The sequence below is a fragment of the Papaver somniferum genome, chromosome 9 (assembly GCF_003573695.1).
Source record: "Papaver somniferum cultivar HN1 chromosome 9, ASM357369v1, whole genome shotgun sequence".
NCBI lineage: Eukaryota > Viridiplantae > Streptophyta > Magnoliopsida > Ranunculales > Papaveraceae > Papaver > Papaver somniferum.
The window spans coordinates 202,926,937-202,945,601 of record NC_039366.1 but is presented as its reverse complement, the minus strand read 5'-3'; the positions used below and the strand labels follow the sequence as shown (position 1 = coordinate 202,945,601).

Here is an 18,665-nt window from a genome sequence, read left to right as displayed (position 1 = left end):
AATGAAACCAAAAGATTGGTTCAAATGGTTAGCATGGGTCGAATGGTGGTATAACACCAGCTACCACTCTACAATTAAGATGACACCATATGAAGCTCTTTATAGCCGTCCTCCACCGGAAATTTCAGCTTATTTACCTGGTTCAACCCCTGTGAATGATGTGGATTTGAACTTATGTGCCAGAGATCACACACTCAAGTTGCTAAAGTCTCACTTATCTGATGCACACGCTCGAATGAAGAATTACGCGATTCTGATAGAACTGAAAGGAAGTTTTCAGTTAATGATTTTGTTTATCTCCTTCTTCAGCCTTACATAAAGATAACAGTTGTTAATTAGTCTTTTTCGAACTTATCGCCTCGTTTTTATGGACCTTTTAAAGTTCTTGAGAAGATTGGGACTGTGGCATATAAAATCGACATGCCTATCACTAGTAGAATACATCCGGTATTCCATGTATCACAGTTAAAACTGAAGTTAGGTCCTACTACTACTGTTGAAGCTACATTACCTACCATTATTGACTATGACAAGATAGGAGCCAGAAGAAATTTTAGATAGGAAGATGTATAAGAAGGAAAACGTGCTTGTACAAAGTGGTTGATCAAATGAAAGGGTCACTCCAAAGATGATGCGACATGGGAAGATGTTGATGATCTCATTGCGCGCTTTTCGGCCGTGTGGGATGTTGCGATGCCAACTCTTGCTTCCTTTATTAGAGTTATCTTATTAGCCTAGTATTTGATTTCCTTGCGTATTTAGTATTCAGTTTCCTAGTTTACAGGGTTTCCTAGTTTACAGGGTTTCCTTAGTTAGTTTGCTTGATTATCAAGTTTATTCAGCTATATATAGCTGATCCTAAGCTTGTAACGTATCAATTATCAATATTAAGAAGTTTATTCAGTTAGTTCTACAAAGCAGAGGTTGTTCGTCCCAGAACAAAGGGCTTTATCCCCCGTTTTCAAGTTCTTTTGCAGCTTATTTCCAGCGTCAAGGTCTAGAACCCTAACACTTCGCTTCTTGTGTAGTATTTTCTTCAATTTTTTTCTTTGCAGTCGCTTATTGTGAGTTTGACTTCACAAGCACAAGAACTGGATCTGCTATCCATGGTTTTTTACATCTGATTTTATGTACCAATGAATAAATTATCCTATTTTCTCTCTTTCTTTGTTTTTTTCATTCATGAATGTGTTGATGTAATCTGCATGCAGTAAAAGCTACCTAAATCCAATTTCAGTATACATAGAAAATCAAGTGTGGTTCAGATGACAGTATAGTCTCATTTTGATTTCAACTTCTCCTATCTTGTCATCGTAATGGTGTCTCCAGAATGAATTTCTTGCCATTATAACCATCAAATAAACATGTTACGAAAACAAAAAATTCTGAATCCAGAATCAAGTGTTGTTCACATGATTCTGAATCCTATATACTTACTGTAATATGTGAAGAGACTAGACATACCTGAGAACAAAAAATTCTAATCAATTTTTGTGAGTCAGTCACAATGTTACGAAACAAAGTTGTGAAAGACGGAACTAATACAACTGCAATCCAAATGATATTCAGTAGTGACTCAATGCCTCACACTTAAAACTGGTGCTTGAGTTGGCACTAATACAACCGCTTCTTAACATCTAAAAACAATCCCTAAGTTAGCTGTTAGGGAACCATATTAAGAAGGCCAGAAGTTTCTAAATTAAGTATAGTAGGATTATTTTTGTACTTGAAGTCCTTACAAAAGATAGAGTTGAAACTTGAAAGTACAACTCATGATGAAGTTCTTTAATGCAACCGATAATCCTTGACTATTCTGTAATGCAACCGATATATATGTGGTTTCATGAAGTTCTTTTAGGACAACTGTGACAAGAGTGACTGAGAGACAGATAGAAAGATCAGAAAATAGATTATATTTCAGAAAAAACGCAAACAAATAGTCTTTGGTTATCTCTAGACGAGATAAGAAATTAACACAGAGAAGGAGTATCAGAAGTCTCTTAATACAACAATCGTCTCAAGTCACAAGGACTAGATTCGTGTTTAATACCTGCATACTAGATTACTGCTTTGATTGTAATCTCATTAAGTTTACAATTACTAGATAATGATTAATATACGCAGAAAAGACGGACCAATCTTCGGTAATTTTGTTTTACATTGCTCAGAAAGACTACTTACAAACAAATCAGTCACCACTGGCGCAACCATTGCATCCACAATGTACACATTCAATGACCTTTTCATCCCTCAAGTTCTTGGGAACTCTACATACGCAAGTGGTGCCGAAATTGTGGTCCCGTGGCTGGATGCATTGCAAGCAACATAGGCGTTCATATCCCGACTGCATCCGAAGACACACCGCAAGGAAAGTATAAGCAAAATAACTTTAAATTGATTCCATTACATATAAACTTTTAAGAGTAACTAACTGTAAATAGATCTTGCATTCAACTATATGATTTAAGCCCATGAACTAAATGATAGGAAGTCATAGTACGGTTTGCTCGACCACTGTTTGTAACCAAATTACTAAGAAAAAAACAAACCTAAGTAGTTCATTGAGTACTAGAGTAGAAAGAGAGAACTATCAGAACATACCTTCTTCAACTTGGTTTGCGAGCAGCATACCCTTGGTCCAAACAGAACTCATACAGCTCCTGGGAGATTTCGTTCCTTCTGTAGAAAAGATCATAGATATATCGACTCTTCTGATGTGCGATATTAAAAATGGGCCATAATGCTTCACACTTTCTCCTCCCATCATGTGGGTCATTTTCAGCTGTTGCAGAAACATATAAAAGTCTCAGGTTTATGTGAACAGCATAAAACAGTTCACCGAAGCAGAACATGATAAAAATTAGATTAGGCTACTATCGAACTGAATTACGAAAGAAAGTGTGGTACCTTGTCTCATCTTTTCTTCCAGTTCACGTAGAGTGGGCTCAATCAGCTCCCAGCCATTTGGATATCTAACACGGTTAGTCTTTATCTTAGGCATCTTTTGAGCTGCAATATTAATTAACAACTTAGCCCCAAAAATTATCTCTTTAAGTTAAAACAATATTGATTGCAAAGATAAACAATTTATAAGAACCGGTAATTCTTACCTAGGGACAGAAAGTAGTAGACAAAAGATAATAAAGAAAACTCAATAATCCAGTGATGAACTAAACACTATAACTTATGCCTAAAGTTATTAGGCTCTTGACCTCTAAAAAATCTAGAAAGCATAACTTGCTAATTGAAAAACTAATCTAATTGAAATTTCTAAAAACTCATTGATACCAACTTCGTCCAGACAAACTATCATCATACCTTGTCGGGAATTGGATCATCATAAAAGAATTGGCATAATAAAATGACAAAATTCACAGAACTAGTATGACTGCAATCTGTGTTATATATGTCCTGGCACTCAATAGAGACCAGACTTCCAAGGACTGCAGAAACATTAAAAGAATCTCTATTTCTCAAATCAAACCAATAAAAAAATTATCAAATCCTAATCAACAGTCTAAACCCTATAATCCAACTATAAACGTCCATAAACCAAAGGCAGAGAACAAAATCACCTTCCCTAGCAATATACAACACTAAACTTGAGCTCGTAAATTAAGTTTTCATAGTAAATTGCAATCAAGGATTCAAGTTATTTGCAACACCAACACTAGAATCAGAAACCCTAAATCGCTCACAATTTTGCATGTACTTGTCATAAATCAAAATCAACATATTTTAGGTGTCAAACTAATTTTAACAAATCCAAATTTAACTACGAACGTCTATTATCTTCTTCGGGTATTGGAAACTGACAAAAGACAGTAATAAAGAAAAGCAAAATCTACATACCTTTTGGTTCTTCTCCTCTCAAGGAATTTCCCAGCCAAGATTCAGTAAAGCAAACAAGAAACCGAACAGGATGGAAGAAGGAAAAAGGAGACGATATTTTCAGTTCTCTCTGATATATATACGTATTAAGGGCCTGGGCTGCAACACCGCGACACAAATAAAGAATCATTTTTCGGGTACTACTCCCTTTTTGTGGGGACTATTATGTGTGGATATTTGAAATAAATTTGAGCCATCCCTTAACTTAATTTTTTTCTAATATCAAATTTGTTTTTGGTGATTAAATTAGTTAGTGTAATGATTAATTAATGTTAGTGTAATGATTGATTAGTGAGATTACATTAATCAATTGAGTAACTTTAGTTAATGTTATCTTGAATTGACAAAAATCTTTCGGAAAAATGAAAAAATTTCAAACTGATTTCGACCATGGAAATGAAGTTCGGCTACCACATCTGAAGAACAGGTAGTCGAACTCATCTGCAAGTATAGTTCGGCTAATGGTTCTGAAGATACAGGTAGCCGAACTCAGCTTTAATAGAATTTTTGCTTTCAGAAAAAAGTTCGGCTATGAGAAAAAAATTGCGACGTAGCCGAACTTTTTACGACGTAATCGGATTTTTTTGTGACGTAAACGAACTTTCTGCAACGAAACTGAATATTTTACGACGTAAGCGAACTTTTTGTGACAAAATCGAACTTTTTTGCGACGAAATCGAACTTTTTTCCACGAAAAGGAACTACAATGTTCGGTTAAGACATTTTTTGCGACGTAACCGAACTTTTTTATGACGAAACCCAACCAAAAGTTCGGCTGGGACATCTTTTTTGCTACATACCTGAACTGTTCTTTGAAAACAAGAAAAAACCTCCATTAAAGTTGAGTTCGGCTAGTTCGAAAAAGTTTTTCACATAATTCCTAGCCGAACTTCACTCAGCAACTTCTATTTTCAACTCATTTTGATGATTACTTCTCATTTTTCAACCAAAAACGAAAGACAAGTGAAGGGTTTGTGAGAATATCTTTATTAATGATTTAAATTAAGCTATACATGTATAGGTAGTGGTGGTTGGTGGTGGTGATGGGTAGATTAGCCATTTCCACACTCTAGAACACCCCTTATAAATATAGGGTAGACATTTATATCAAAAAGTAGTCCCCCTCCATTTTGGAGTAGTCCCCAAAAAAAAAACGATTCTATAAATCGAACCAAAACCAAAAGAAAAACCTTTAAGATGTCGGAATACATGTCTTAACCTCACAACATCTCCGCTTCACTGATAGATATGACAGTTGACGATTCCAATTTTTTTTTTGCCGGCAACCTTGGTTTGCATTGGCAATCAACCTTACCCAAGAAATAATTTTCTAAGTCCATGCATGCCTACCTAACTGCTACCTGAGTGATTGAGAAGGTGGTATGACCACACAATATTTCCAACTTTGTTTCCCTTCAAACAATGACAAACAAAATCCAACAACTAAATTTCTAACCTGTTTCCCCTTAAAACAAGAATATAAAAAGGCAGCAGTTTCAGGTTGGATCTCTAGTTAAAGGTTAGATAAACTTAAAAATTGCAGTGGCAAGACTCTTCAATATTTCAAATGCTGGTCGCCGTCTCTTTTCATGGAGATGTGCTGCTTGTAATTGCAAGAGAAGCACCAGTTCCATCAGAAGAACCACTTTCTCCTGCTTACTATGATTTTGCAGCACTACCACCGGCATCAGACCAATGTCAGATGGCTGCGGATGAGATAGATCAGATGTCTGATTCCTGTGGAGAAACATTGGAGAGGCTCATGACCAGTAAAACCGAAATTATTCAACGTTTGGATCTATCTTTACGTCACCATCTTGTATACCATGCCCACCTGTTCATGTTAACATGTAAATGGTTTTGGTGTTTCTCTTACTGGTTGGAATGATTGCGTGAGTTAATGCTTTTTAGTCATAGAAAGATAGAATTTCGTTATCTCAGATTTCAAAAACTGCCTACATTGTGCATTCCCATAGAATGATAAAATTAGCGTTATCCGAATCAAGAAAGCTTGTACTGGAATAGCATATATGGCAACATATACATATTCCTGCAGGGAAAAAAATCATGGTACACCAGAAAACTATTATCTGAATCAAGAAAGCTTGTACTGGAATAGCATATATAGCATTATCTGAATCAAGAAAGCTTGTACTGAAATGCAGGGAACTGATCGAAGAAGGTTACAGAGTATAATAACTACCTGCAGTCAGGTTTTGCCTAAGAGGAAGAGAAGTGCGTGGCGTTAAACAAAAATGTTCGCTAGAAACAGGGATTGAACCTGTGACCTTGTGGTTAACAGCCACACGCTCTAACCAGCTGAGCTATTCCAGCTTTGTTGTCTGAAGATGAGGAATTTAAACAACTCCCTTAAAAATTCCCTCTGCGTGACGCTTATCCAGCTCAGCTCACTTGATAGACAACAAATCACTGAACCACATGAATTCATATACCTGTAATCACTTTCTTGAGAATAATAATTCATTCTTGTCATTCTGTCTCTCTACAGTCTTCATATAGGAACTGTTACTATTTTCCTTGGTAGAAACCAGAAGGCCATCCCAGTGTTCAAGGGGAAAAAAAAAGGCAAAGAACATCGAGACTACTCTTGTTCTTGTTCTCTCCATGAAGCTCTTCATCGTGATCATACATAACAGCTTTACAAGTACAACAAATGATATGACAGAGATAAAGGGAGGTGGGGAATGAACCGGTTAATTATTCATTGATTAAAGTGAAAGACACTGTACCCCATGGGGTAAGTTCCTAGGCATTAAAAGCGAAATAACATATCTTTGGGGGATGGAGGAAAATGAGTTCTCAGCACTATCTGGTTGGGCCCTGGTGTGGAACTTAGCAAAACGGTTGATGACAGAAATCTTTTCAAGTTCCTGGCTTTCCACTCTTATGTCCAATACTGAACAAGTCTTCTCCAATCTGCATTTGAACACAATCACAGAGAAAACTTCAAACAGATGTTACAAAAGGATAATGCAATATCTGAGAAACAGGCTACATGAACAAAAAAGGACAGTGAGAAGGTGGGGTTTTTAGGGGGTGCGTAAATTTACACTCAACAGGGAAACGCAATTAAGCAAAACCACAGCACTAAACTAGGAATGTGGCTTGACTGGCTTCCAACAACACCACAACCCATTAACATGAGCGAGTTCAGCCCATGGGTAAGCAAATAAACCACTGTCTTAAATATCTGACATCATTAGATCTGAGCTCTAAGGATTCACTTACTTGTCCAACTACAAATTGGTAATTCATAACACAAACATAGCACTCATTTTGAGAGTTTTGTACAAATGACTATACTTTGACTGCAAGATCAGCAACAAGGCACTTCATTGAACTCCAAAGCCTAAACTGGTGACACAATCAGATATGCTAAACAAAAATTTATCTATCCTCGACAGAGTCATGATTTCTAATTATGAATAGTGGCGGCTAGTTGTGAACAAGCTTCAGGCCTTTCAAAGACTCACAGGTTCAGGAAGATAGATCATTAGACTAACTTTATTATTTCCAGTTACATTAGGCATTTTAGAAACCAGATATTCCAAATCTGCTAGCCAACTCATACAGCCATACTATTGATACTATGTTTGCCAATGTTTTGCAAGAAGTCCTAATAAAAAAGATAAATACCCAATAGCTATACACATCAGTGATACATAAAAAGCAAGAGTGCATTGATGACAAAGTAGTAAAAACTTGGGTTACAAAAAAAAGAGATGAGAAGAGCAGAAATAGTCATGAAATCATCACGAAGTGTATTGGTAATAACACGGATAGATTGGAAACTAAATCCACGCTAAAATAAGAATAACAGATGAAGCCTAACTTCTGAATATGGTGCTTACCTCAACAAATCCGATTCCAGCTTCTTCGCTCTACCAGTGAAGTCTTCAATAATATTTGACTTCGATAAATATTTATCACCCAGTCTCTCAGAAAGTTTAAGCTCTCCAGGTGTCCTGGTGAATCATAAACAAAAAGGTTAGTATTCAAACATAGTTTCGGGAAAGAGCGACATAAAAACCCTTCAATAGTCTAACAGGAACACCAACTCCAGTAACAATCTTAATATGAAAGACCATTGACAATTTGACACCTTCATTGAGAATGCCAATTTTTCCTCTAACCAATGAATTAGAAATATGAATGACATGCTAAGCCCATATAGAAAGCTTATGAATTGTTCTGCTAGCCTTTTGAAGTGGATGTCTCCTTTATCAAATTATGTTCTGTAACTTCTGTTGCAACCAACCATGTGGGAGCGACATAATAAATCAGAACTGTCACCTACCCAATTTTCCCACACAATCTTCAAAATTATAACACCGTTTGAGGTATTATCTAGTAAAATTCTTTTGAGGGCAGATTGCGATATTTCTGAGGTATATTCTTACTGATATCTGTTGTCCACTGTTGAGCTCAAATCACTTCCTGTGCTAGGAACCATGCTGCATGCGTCCTCTAATGCTACTTTAGCAATAACATACACCACCGACTCATAGGAGGAAGTGGCATCTGCAGAAAGAATTGCAGGAGGTGGGTGTCGAAGGAGGTGCTGCATTAACTTTGTCGTCAAAATAAGCCTTCTTCGCGGTAAAAGTATTTGCTGTCCATCCTCGACCATTTCAACTTCATCTTCCACCTACAGAAAGAAGCAGGCATTAACATCTTATATCCTGTATAGTTTAAAGAAAAGGTAGGAGTTATTGGAATGAGTATAGTGCTAGTCACTCAATGCACCTTCTCTAACAACCGATGTGTAGCATGTGCCCAGTCTTTTTCTGCCATCCTGTACATAGTAAAGCAATTTAATGGTTACTGTTAGTGTTCATTTATATGACATGACTAGCATTGAAACAAAAAGATAGATACTACATGTGTCACTTGTGACAAACACCTGATGTTTAGAAGCCTTTGAGAACCACGCATTACTTCTTTATGCCATGGCAAAAGATCCAAAGCTTCACTTTTGCGCTTCTTTGGCTTCATCACAGACAAACTCTGATCAGTCACCTGTGAGGGAAGAGAGCGAGGAGGAGAAACATGCTCACTGGCTGCCGAGGTGGTGGCTATGCTTTGACTGGTATGAGAAACATTTGCAGGCTCTATCGCAATAGGAGTGTAGCATGTGCGAAGAGAGTGAGAAGAAGAAACACGTTCACTGGCTACCGAGGTGGTGGCTATGCTCTGACTGGTATGAAAAACATTTGCAGGCTCTATCATAATACGAGTGATTGCACTCTCAGAAGAATTCGCTGGAAGCAAATGCCCTTTACTTTCTTCTAGCATCCTTATATTATTGACTAGTAGCATCTTTCCATTTTTATAGGCACCATACTGCTCAAACCAAGAAGGTGCCATCTGGGGACTAATCTGGGTATTTCCAGGTTTAGCGGACGTAAAATTATGATGATCAGAGCAGTCTTGCAATTTTTTACGACCACTGAGTGCAGACACATCTTGAGATGGTAAGTCTTCAGGAAAGTGTTGAGCTGAATTTGTATCCTCTCTTACCTCTGATGTACAATTATGAACTCTGTCATTTTCAGATAAAACTGACTTCTGCATGGCAGTTACAATTACCTCATTGTTCCCATAATATTTAACTGATATTTTACCCCCATCAAAAGGTTGCTGATCAGGCCTAAGGGTGGCTATCTGCTGAGTAACATGACCAGCATCTGATCCTTTGAATCTCTTTGCAGAACTCACATCAGGGTCTGTCTCTGTATGCTCAATATTTTGCACTTGCAGCTGCAGAGACAAATTTTGCTGTGGTACATGTGCCTGTTTTAGAGATTGGCCACAGGCTTCAAACCCGCTGTTTGAACTGCTTTGGTTCTGAAGGGAAACATATTCTGTTAGTGGGACTAAGATTGGATCTTTCCCACATCTTCTATCAAGTGCCTGATGATGAGGGGGGACCGCCAAAGAATCTGAAGCAATGGAGCTTGCATCAAGCAGATGCTTTTCAGAAGATTCTTGCCCTAGGGACGCACTTGACGTGTCTCGACCAAGGTGAACCTCTTGCAAGGAGCTTTTCTTCCCAGTTTACTCTTCCCCATTGGCATAGTGCTTTGAATCTCCCATTTTCTTGGTACCCTGATAATCTTGTTTCTGGACCCATGAGGTTCTTCCCATATTCCTATTTGAAGTATTAATGGAAAGTGCTGAACTTACCCCACACTGGGGACTGGACGAATTTTTTGGAGTCATCGGAAATGAACCCAGTGAAACTCCCAGCGAGGCAGAAGGTCTAGAGACAGGTGTAGACTCTAGCACTGGGAGAGGTGGCATGGGAACCCTCAACTCGCTGCCCGTCACCTGAGAATGATGCACCTGAGAAAGATTAAAAGGCGGAATTTTAATAGTCGTGCCAGGAGTATGATGTGTGTTTATGTTTGCACTTGCACCAGATCCGACCTGTTGATGCTGCAACTGATGTCTTTGATATGGCAAAGTGCCTGTATATGTTCCAGCAGGCATCTGTTGCTGCAAGGTTTCATTTGCTTCACCAGATATACCAGATTTACTGTACCAATGGCCTCTGCCAGAAGGCTGCACAGAAGAAGTGGGATTTAACCATGTCTGCCCCTGAGTAACTATTTGAGCAGAATTGCCGTAACCAGAATAACCTTGCCCAATACCTCTAGATCCACCACTGACATGCTGTGACAGGTTCTGAACCCTTTTGTCAACAGGTTCCATGTTTGCAGCCAAATCTCCCATTGGATGATACTGAAATTTGCGAACCCCAGAAACCTTCCGACCAACTTGACTCATGAATTTTTTGTTACCCTTCCCCAAAGAACGAGAATAACTAGGACTTGACAACAAAGTCTCTCTTGGACCATCTGGAATAATTTGATGTGATCGGTTAGAGTTGTAGCTCATATTAGAGACTTCTTTCTTGTTCCCCTGATTTTGACAATTTGTCGTAGTATCATCTCCTCTGTAGTTAACCATGGAATTCACATGGATTCCGAACTTAATATGATTATTATTTTGGACCTGCAGGTTTGCTGGCTGATTGACCTTGGCCAGGTCTGAATTCGGCCCAGCTGTAGACTTCCTCATGTAAGAAGATTCTCTCTTGGCATCATGATTATCACAACCATTCAACATCCCGCCATCATGATCCCTCACCAGATGCATTCCTATGTTAAGATCATTTGTTTGATTGTGTTGCATGGTGCTATTGTTCTCATGCACTATCAGTGACACAAATCCATTAGCCAATGGTATCTCTCTCGTACTCAAACCATTCTGTCTATTCGGAATTTGGTTTTCAGTGTTATCGGATGGAAATGTATGCCCTTGGATCCAAAAGCCACCCATGTTTTGAGCATTTAACCCTATGTCCCCAAAATGAGCAGCATTTTTCGACTCCTCATAAATTGGACCAGGCCAAGCTGCTCCAGCAAAATTTTCTGGATGCATGTGCGGCTGCACCTGATAACTATCTTCAGCAAGTGTGTGTGGCATTTGTTCACAGCAATGATTTAACCATTTGATAGATCCTCCAGGAGGCTGGCCAGCATATTCACGAGAGGCACTGTCACTGCTTCGATTCATAGTTGAATCATCAAACAACTGAAGGGGTCTTGAAGTCACAGAAGAGACATGGTGCCTATTTTGACCACCCCAATCTTTCCGCTGTGAACTGCCACCCGTAGTTGCATCCAGAGCCCCAGTTGACATTTGTGTTGTATGAGAACTTAAACCACTCCACTCATCCTGTATCCCGGTGTCATTACTAGAAGTTTCTGCCACAGCGGACTGCATCAGTGCACTCCAGGTTCCACTCTGCATAGAAGAAAACCCATCGAAGGGTTCATAGCCTCCTGTAACGCTGCTACTACCACCAGAAGAAGCATCCAAACCATTGTTCTACTGTGTATTTTCAGGCCAATCTGCTTGCTGCTGCTTCAAATGAAAATCGTCAGCTGATGCATTCACCTGAAAAGAATTTATTTATGGATATTAATTTAATAATTTATTAAAAAAAATTAAAGCTTGTGGCTGGATTGGCTTGGCACAACTGGATATTTATCAAATAATATCCAGCCTGTCCTATGTAGCTAATTTTGTGGGTCCTCGATGATCAGGTTTGGCGTGCCTGGCCTGACAAAATAATTGGGCCTGGCAACCTGGCCAACATTTTATAACCCTATGCCTAAACAAGGCTTTTCCTTAAAAACTAAGGTTTTGAACTGAAGTGCACCCACGAACGGGCTATTGAAGGTTGGTGACTTGGTTGCCACTAACCTTGGTTAACATGTCAGCAGGAATATTAGAATATTGACTGAGACCACCCCATATGCTAGCAATTGGAGTACCATATAGAGACTGATCAAGCTGATCAGGAACGAACCCCGTTGAATGTGGTACCTGACCCTGCTCAAACGATGAAATAAGCCCAGCAGGGTATCTTTGCGCTGCAGAGGAACCACCATCCTGGGACCAGTTTGTGCTACTAACCATAGGCATTTCTGAGGTAGTCGGTACTTTAGAATCACCTCCCATGTGCTCGGCTGGCCAGAAATTACTAGATGCATTGTGAATATGTAACCCATTACCAAGTCTTGGTAACAGATCACCAATTGACTGATTTGAGGTAGCGGATAGCTGGTTCATCCGGTTCAGTTCTCTTGATTCTTGGTCTAGTTGCCGCTGCCTCTGAATGTCTTGCAACTGGTTATACATAATTTGCTGTTGCCATGCCTGTATGTCAGTAACCCCCATTTGCAGCCTTGGGCCATGTAGCGGCATCCCTGGTTGCGGGGCCCTCGTGATCTGTTGTTGACCATCGAGGAAATTAAAACTCATATGACCAATTTCTGACTGTTCTAAGTTCTTGACAAGGCAGGACTGAGTTCTGGAGCATTCCTTAGCCAAGGTTCACGAAATGATAAGCCTCTCGATGCAAGATTATGTACCCAATTTTGCACACCCTCCGCGAAACTCACCCCGATACTGTCCTGTATGACCTTGTTGCTCAAGCAAAAACGACCCATTCGAACTCAGATGCTGATTTCCAGAATGCCTAACACTTAACTCAGGTGTAGTGACACTCATGCAATACCTAAGCCAGGTCGCATTTCTGAAAAGTGCCACCCATTGCTTACCACAAAATCTGCAGAGACCAAAATTTAATGCAGGAAACTATTTACCGAGGAGAACGGAATGAAATCAGATAAATAGTGATTATATTCAACACTATCTTGTGCCATATCTTCTGACATTTCCCCATCCTTCACTCAGCACTTCTTAATATTACACTTTAATCAGAACTAACTTTCAAAATATCTCTTTCATTTAGTTCAAGTTAGAACCATCTGCCTATATATGTGCTTCGTACTACAATCCAAAACATAATCCTTCAAAAGCAAGTACATAATTGAATATGAAACACATCTACAGATTGAAGATCTAACCTGATATCAGGGGATTGTAATTCTTCAAATCGGAAATGGAAGGGATCTCAATCTGTCTTTGGTTTCGAGCCCGTGTATTGGTGTCAAAAAAAGGCCAATTTCCACGAGCAACTTGTGGCTAATGCTGCCCCTTGGACAAGTTGCCCTGCTCGAAGAAATTGTGGACCTTGTCGTCCACTTCATTACCAAGCACAGATAACTCAACCTGCAAATATGCAGCAGCTGATCCTTTCTTAGATAAGAGACATTCAAGATACAAAAAGTTCAACATTCAAAACTTCTTTGTTGTTACTATGATTCAAAATATAGTACGCAACAACTGTACCAGAGAACATGAAACTGAAGCTCAAACCAAAACTCGTATCACTAGTTTTCTCCAAGCATATGTTGCTGCAAACTCTGTTTCTGTAAATCAAAGTGTTTCCAAATTTAACAATTCGAATCTCCAAAGTGTTAACCTGCATAAGATCGTGATTCGTGAGGCAGCATAAATATAGTTATGATAACAAATACCTGTGTAAGAATGATATGGGTATCCTGATCTCACCACACCGACACAAGGTGCCAGACCCTGCTACGTACGTGATTTCAAGAAAAACCAAAACGTGACAAATGCCAATTACATTGATAAGAATTAAGGTAGAAACTGCTAGAGTGTTGACAGATGGGTTGGAAAAAGACAACACGTGATCAAGGCCTCTTGCTGAATAGAAGATAGTGTTTAGCGCTTCGATATTCTACTTTTACATCAATGATTTTACACAATAAACACAAAAAATATAATATTATGATCTAACGTGATCATAAGCATGTGGAGTACACACAATTTATACAAATATTAACGTTATAATGTGCTAATTATGAGCTGGGAATGTGTGCTAGTGCGGACAGGAAAACGTATAATATCCTTTTTATTAGTGAACAACATATGTTATACACAAACTGTATACGGACATATATAAGTGAAGAATCTGATTACTATAAATAAACCATATATCTAATTTGACACTATGTATTATTAATAGCTGAACAACTATCTATGGAGTATGGATCAAGGTTTATACCCTCCATGAACAGATACATAAATGTAAGGATTGTCGCTACCTAGGTTATGCCACTAGATTCCTTTATAATCTAAAGTTGAATGCTTTGTTTTTCATTGAATTATGTTTAGTTTAGCTCCAATGGATACCACCTCATGATATGACCAATGAGCTAAAAACATTATGCAACAACAACATCCGCATGCAAGCATCAAAGGGTTAATATACAATCATTTAGTCTAACACTTGAGTCTTGAACATACTTACTTGTATAAAATGTAAGATGATTACCAACTCAGACTAACACGTAATAGAAGTAGATCTCACCCCTGGGGGGTTTGGGGATAAGCTTCTTCTTCATGAGGTTGTATGATGAAAAGTTAACAGAATAAATCCTCCAGTATCTGGAACGCTGGTCCCTGTCCATAAGTAAAGAACAGAAATTAAGCCGGATGAAACACCGATTACTGAAATCAACTGAGTAACACATATTCCTCAGTTAAGAGGAGAGAATCCAGCAACTTTATAATGTTTAACCATCTATGCACACATTTCCTCCATTTCACAAGGACTAAAGCAAAGTTGCAAGCTCAAACCTTTAATGAATTTTGCCTATCAACCAGGGTGATTAATTCCAATATAAGGAACACAGAGCAAAACCGATGGAAATAAGCTCTTACAAAGGCAGAAATGATGAATCGTTGTTGAGCTTCGGCAGCATGCATGGAAATAGTTACAGCTGATTGTGGAGTAAATTCTAAGCTACAACTATCAAGTGCTTTTAGAGAAGAGATGCGACATACAGATTTTCAATTGTGTTAGAATGGAATCCACGAAAGAATGAATGAGATAAAAGTTAGGGTAGAAACAAGACTGAACCACAAATCAATATCTTCCCCGGCAGGATGATAACATTTTAATCAATAAAGTGAGTGATCTAAATGAGTCAGCTCATCATAGTATGCTTTAATTTGTCCTATTGGAAGATCTCACCATCATGATACACACAGTACTTCCCAATTCATGTGATCATCACACTCAAAATTGAAATCACAAAACTAAAAGTTCAATTCAATCAAACAAACAAGCAATTGAAACGAGATCAGATTGATACACATTCCAATACAGAATTCGGCACAAACAAAAATTAAAGAAATAAACCCAATCCAAATCGACAAAAGATATAATTAGGGTTGAAATGGAGACAGACGGCAGACTTACTCACTTGGATTAAATTTGAATCCAGAAACATCATCATCATCTTCCTCCTCCTTCAATTCTTTGGTGCTACCACTGAATTTCGATCCTAAATTTCTATCGGATTGTGAAAAAGAAAAAAAAGAAAGAGGAGCGGCGTTTCCGAGAGAAGAGAAAGAGCATTAGATGTGAAATAGTAGTAACTTTTTGACTTCGAGATTTTTTTTTTGTTTCCCATCTTATTATCAGAACCAAAAAAAAAATAGAAGTACATTCTAAAGTAATTTTTTTGATCTTTAAAATTAAAAAACAAGAAATTAGTTTGGATATACAAGAAATTTAAAAACAGAAAAATTGATTTTTTATGAAGTAAAATATCTGATTTCTGCTTTGGACAAATAAAATTTGTATCCAACCACATTATAAGCAAAACTTTTAATATGTAGCTATTTACACTAACATCACATGAAAGTCCAGTAATTGTTATTGAGTCAGATGTGCGGTTCGTATTTAATATGTCTCATCATCAAAAATCCAACAAGAAATTCATTTCAAGAATAGTAAAAACTAATTATGATATAAATGCTAAATATACAATTTCAGGATTTTAACTATTTGTAACTATTTTTTTCCTATGACACGCAGGATTTTACATCCTCATTTATAAAATATTCATCTCCAGCAGCAGCAGGTCTTATAAAATAGGAAGTATGCCAAAATAAATATGAAGGTCTTCAGGAAAGTGTTAACTACACTTTTGGAAACACCTCCACGTCTGTTTTTTCTTTTTTAATAAAAAAAATTTCAGATTAAACATTCTTAAAAAAAACAAAAAAAATTGTTAGTTTAATTGAGATGAACATGTGTCGAACACATATAAGATGCGATGCTAGGTTTGAGTCTTGTCTTAGCAAAAATGTGTTTATGTTTTTCTTAACAAAAACGTAACTAGTCATAAAAACCCAAGGTGACCAAACTTGTGGTACAAAAACCCCATTCAAATGTTGGGACACATTAAAACTCCATCTTAAAAAGAAATTGATACAAAACCCCCCCAAAATTTTAAAAATTGATACAAAAACCCAGAATTTCAAAATTGGTTTCATCAAATTTTATTATGAGACCAAAATTGGTTTCATCAAATTCTTTGGGATTTTTGTGTTACTTTTGTTTTTTGAGGTTTTTGTGTTACTTTTGTTTTGATGGATTTTTTGTGGATGGATAGTGACACCTTTGGGATTATAATTCACGAACCGTAACAAAAATGTAAATGAAAAACAAGTGTGATTGGGCTGGGCTTTGCTATTTGTATTAGGGGTGTGTTCGTGGCATGAAAAGGCCATAGGCAGTGTTGGCCTTGTGCGGTCGCATACCCTGCACTACCTCAGGACAGACTCTGCTCTTATATCCCTTATAAGTAGCATAAGATTATACCTAATGGATCCAAACTGGTGCGCCTCCATCTTTTATCTGCTAAGGACAAATAAAGTGGATCATAAACCTTAGGTACAAGCAGCAGTAGCTCCATCCTACAACAAAATCATGAGATTCGGAGGCGGTTCAATAGATACGACACAACCATAAAAACAAGCAGTTTTTTGCATAACGATTTCTCCTCTCAAAGTGATAAATTTGTGTCCATTATGGAATTATCCTTTTTAGTTTTCTTCTTTAGAGCAGCCGCTTTTTTTTTCTTGTTTCTTACAATCACTTAACGTTTTTTGGGCTTGGAAGATTTGTGGATAAGACATCAGGATCGTCTATATCAGGTCTCAGGAGCACATGAATTGATTTGCTAGTTTAATCATTTCTACTCTCCCAATTTCTTCATAATTTTATTATGTATGTGAACCAATTTCCTCATCCAGTTTTTTTTTCCATTTATCAAAGTACCCCATTCATGATCCAATCTGGATGTATTCTCTCTTTGGTTTTTTGAGGCTCAAATTTTTGAGATTACTTGATCCATCTAACTACTCTCAATTTGCATCAAGACTCTTGTTTCATCTTGTATGTCTCTACTATATATCAGTATATACACATCTTACTAATAACATTACCGCTACTGACGACAGTTAGTTTGACTTGTTTAGATTATGTTATCTTTAACATTTAGTTACAGTAGGTCTGTCTGTTTCTGGCACAGCTGTAATGAGCTGTATTTTCAGTCATGAGTCTGTATTTAAAGAATTCTTGTCTGTGTGTTTGTTTAGTAACAATAATGAGAAACTCTTTTCACAAACTCTCTACCCTAGTTAGTAATTATCCGAATGATTCGCGAATGTATCCGAAGTAACGAATCCGAATAATACATTCGAACTACTTGAACTCGGAACCTAGTTCGCGGATTATATGGACCTCACGAATGATTCACTAACGTATCTGAATTAACTGAATCCGAATGATATTTCTGAACTAGAACTCGGAACCTAGTCGAACGCCCAACCTCACTCTCCCATAAGTAACTCTCTGACCAGAGTTCTGTTGATTGGTTTTTGTTTGATTTTGTATTTAAATACAAAATCAAATACAATTATTCAGTTAAAATTTTCTATTGGTAGTTGTTTAACCAGTGTTTTATGTGTTGGTTTTTGTTTAATAGTCTATAAACTCGCTTTATAATATATTCTGAACCCAGTTTGTGAACTTTCGGAGGTTCTCTTCCTGAGAAAATCTGCTGGAGTTTGTAAACTTATTCCGATTACTTAATTCCGCGTACTTAGGTTGTTTATTTTCTAAAAACGATTATTCATGAACTTATACTTATATAAACTAAGGAATGCAAATTTGCAAACCGTGGCTATAAAGTTCATGAAACGATTTGAGTGAATCAAATCGTTTTTGCTTCGATTGTGTCTTGTATACTTATATAAGATCTAAGCAATTGAACAACTCTCTAACTAGTTCATTTGAGTCATTTGAACTAGTTATGGTAAAGAAGAATATTGTTGATATGAAAGTGCTCATATGGCTAAGCATTTGGTTAACTACTGTTGAACCAACGAATGTACATGTTTGGTTACGGTTACACAAACCTAAAATCGTGCATTTCATTTGTGTGTAACAAGAT

The 18,665-nt window shown here is 37.5% G+C and overlaps 3 protein-coding genes and 1 non-coding gene across 10 annotated transcripts; all 4 read right to left on the bottom strand.

The window, feature by feature from the left end:
• Window positions 1–1,892: 1,892 nt before the first annotated feature.
• LOC113314099 (protein BUD31 homolog 2-like) lies at window positions 1,893–3,985 on the bottom strand. Its single transcript, XM_026562864.1, has 4 exons — window positions 3,853–3,985; window positions 2,908–3,009; window positions 2,632–2,782; window positions 1,893–2,344 (listed from the first exon to the last, which is right to left on the bottom strand). Exons 2-4 carry the CDS (start codon window positions 2,999–3,001, stop codon window positions 2,251–2,253), a joined length of 339 nt encoding a protein of 112 aa, XP_026418649.1. The 5' UTR covers window positions 3,002–3,009; window positions 3,853–3,985; the 3' UTR covers window positions 1,893–2,250.
• A 2,020-nt stretch (window positions 3,986–6,005) lies between these two features.
• LOC113310520 lies at window positions 6,006–9,969 on the bottom strand. Its single transcript, XM_026559217.1, has 5 exons — window positions 8,816–9,969; window positions 8,659–8,707; window positions 8,313–8,560; window positions 7,764–7,877; window positions 6,006–6,828 (listed from the first exon to the last, which is right to left on the bottom strand). The coding sequence occupies exons 1-5, from the start codon at window positions 9,484–9,486 to the stop codon at window positions 6,621–6,623; spliced, it is 1,290 nt and encodes a 429-aa protein (XP_026415002.1). The 5' UTR covers window positions 9,487–9,969; the 3' UTR covers window positions 6,006–6,620.
• Window positions 6,152–6,225, bottom strand: TRNAN-GUU. The gene has a single exon. It is a non-coding gene; the product is annotated as a tRNA-Asn (tRNA).
• Window positions 9,870–15,871, bottom strand: LOC113310518. Of its 7 annotated transcripts, none has more exons than XM_026559213.1 (7): window positions 15,624–15,865; window positions 14,666–14,817; window positions 13,869–13,926; window positions 13,681–13,760; window positions 13,356–13,560; window positions 12,187–13,054; window positions 9,870–11,877 (listed from the first exon to the last, which is right to left on the bottom strand). In XM_026559213.1, exon 7 carries the CDS (start codon window positions 11,728–11,730, stop codon window positions 9,970–9,972), a length of 1,761 nt encoding a protein of 586 aa, XP_026414998.1. In that variant the 5' UTR covers window positions 11,731–11,877; window positions 12,187–13,054; window positions 13,356–13,560; window positions 13,681–13,760; window positions 13,869–13,926; window positions 14,666–14,817; window positions 15,624–15,865; the 3' UTR covers window positions 9,870–9,969. The 7 variants fall into 7 exon arrangements, with proteins under 7 accessions (XP_026414998.1, XP_026414996.1, XP_026414997.1 ...); XM_026559216.1 differs by lacking the exon at window positions 13,869–13,926 and having other exon boundaries at window positions 9,942–10,257; window positions 10,342–11,877; window positions 13,681–13,813; window positions 15,624–15,871; XM_026559211.1 differs by lacking the exon at window positions 13,869–13,926 and having other exon boundaries at window positions 13,681–13,813; window positions 15,620–15,865.
• Window positions 15,872–18,665: the final 2,794 nt, after the last annotated feature.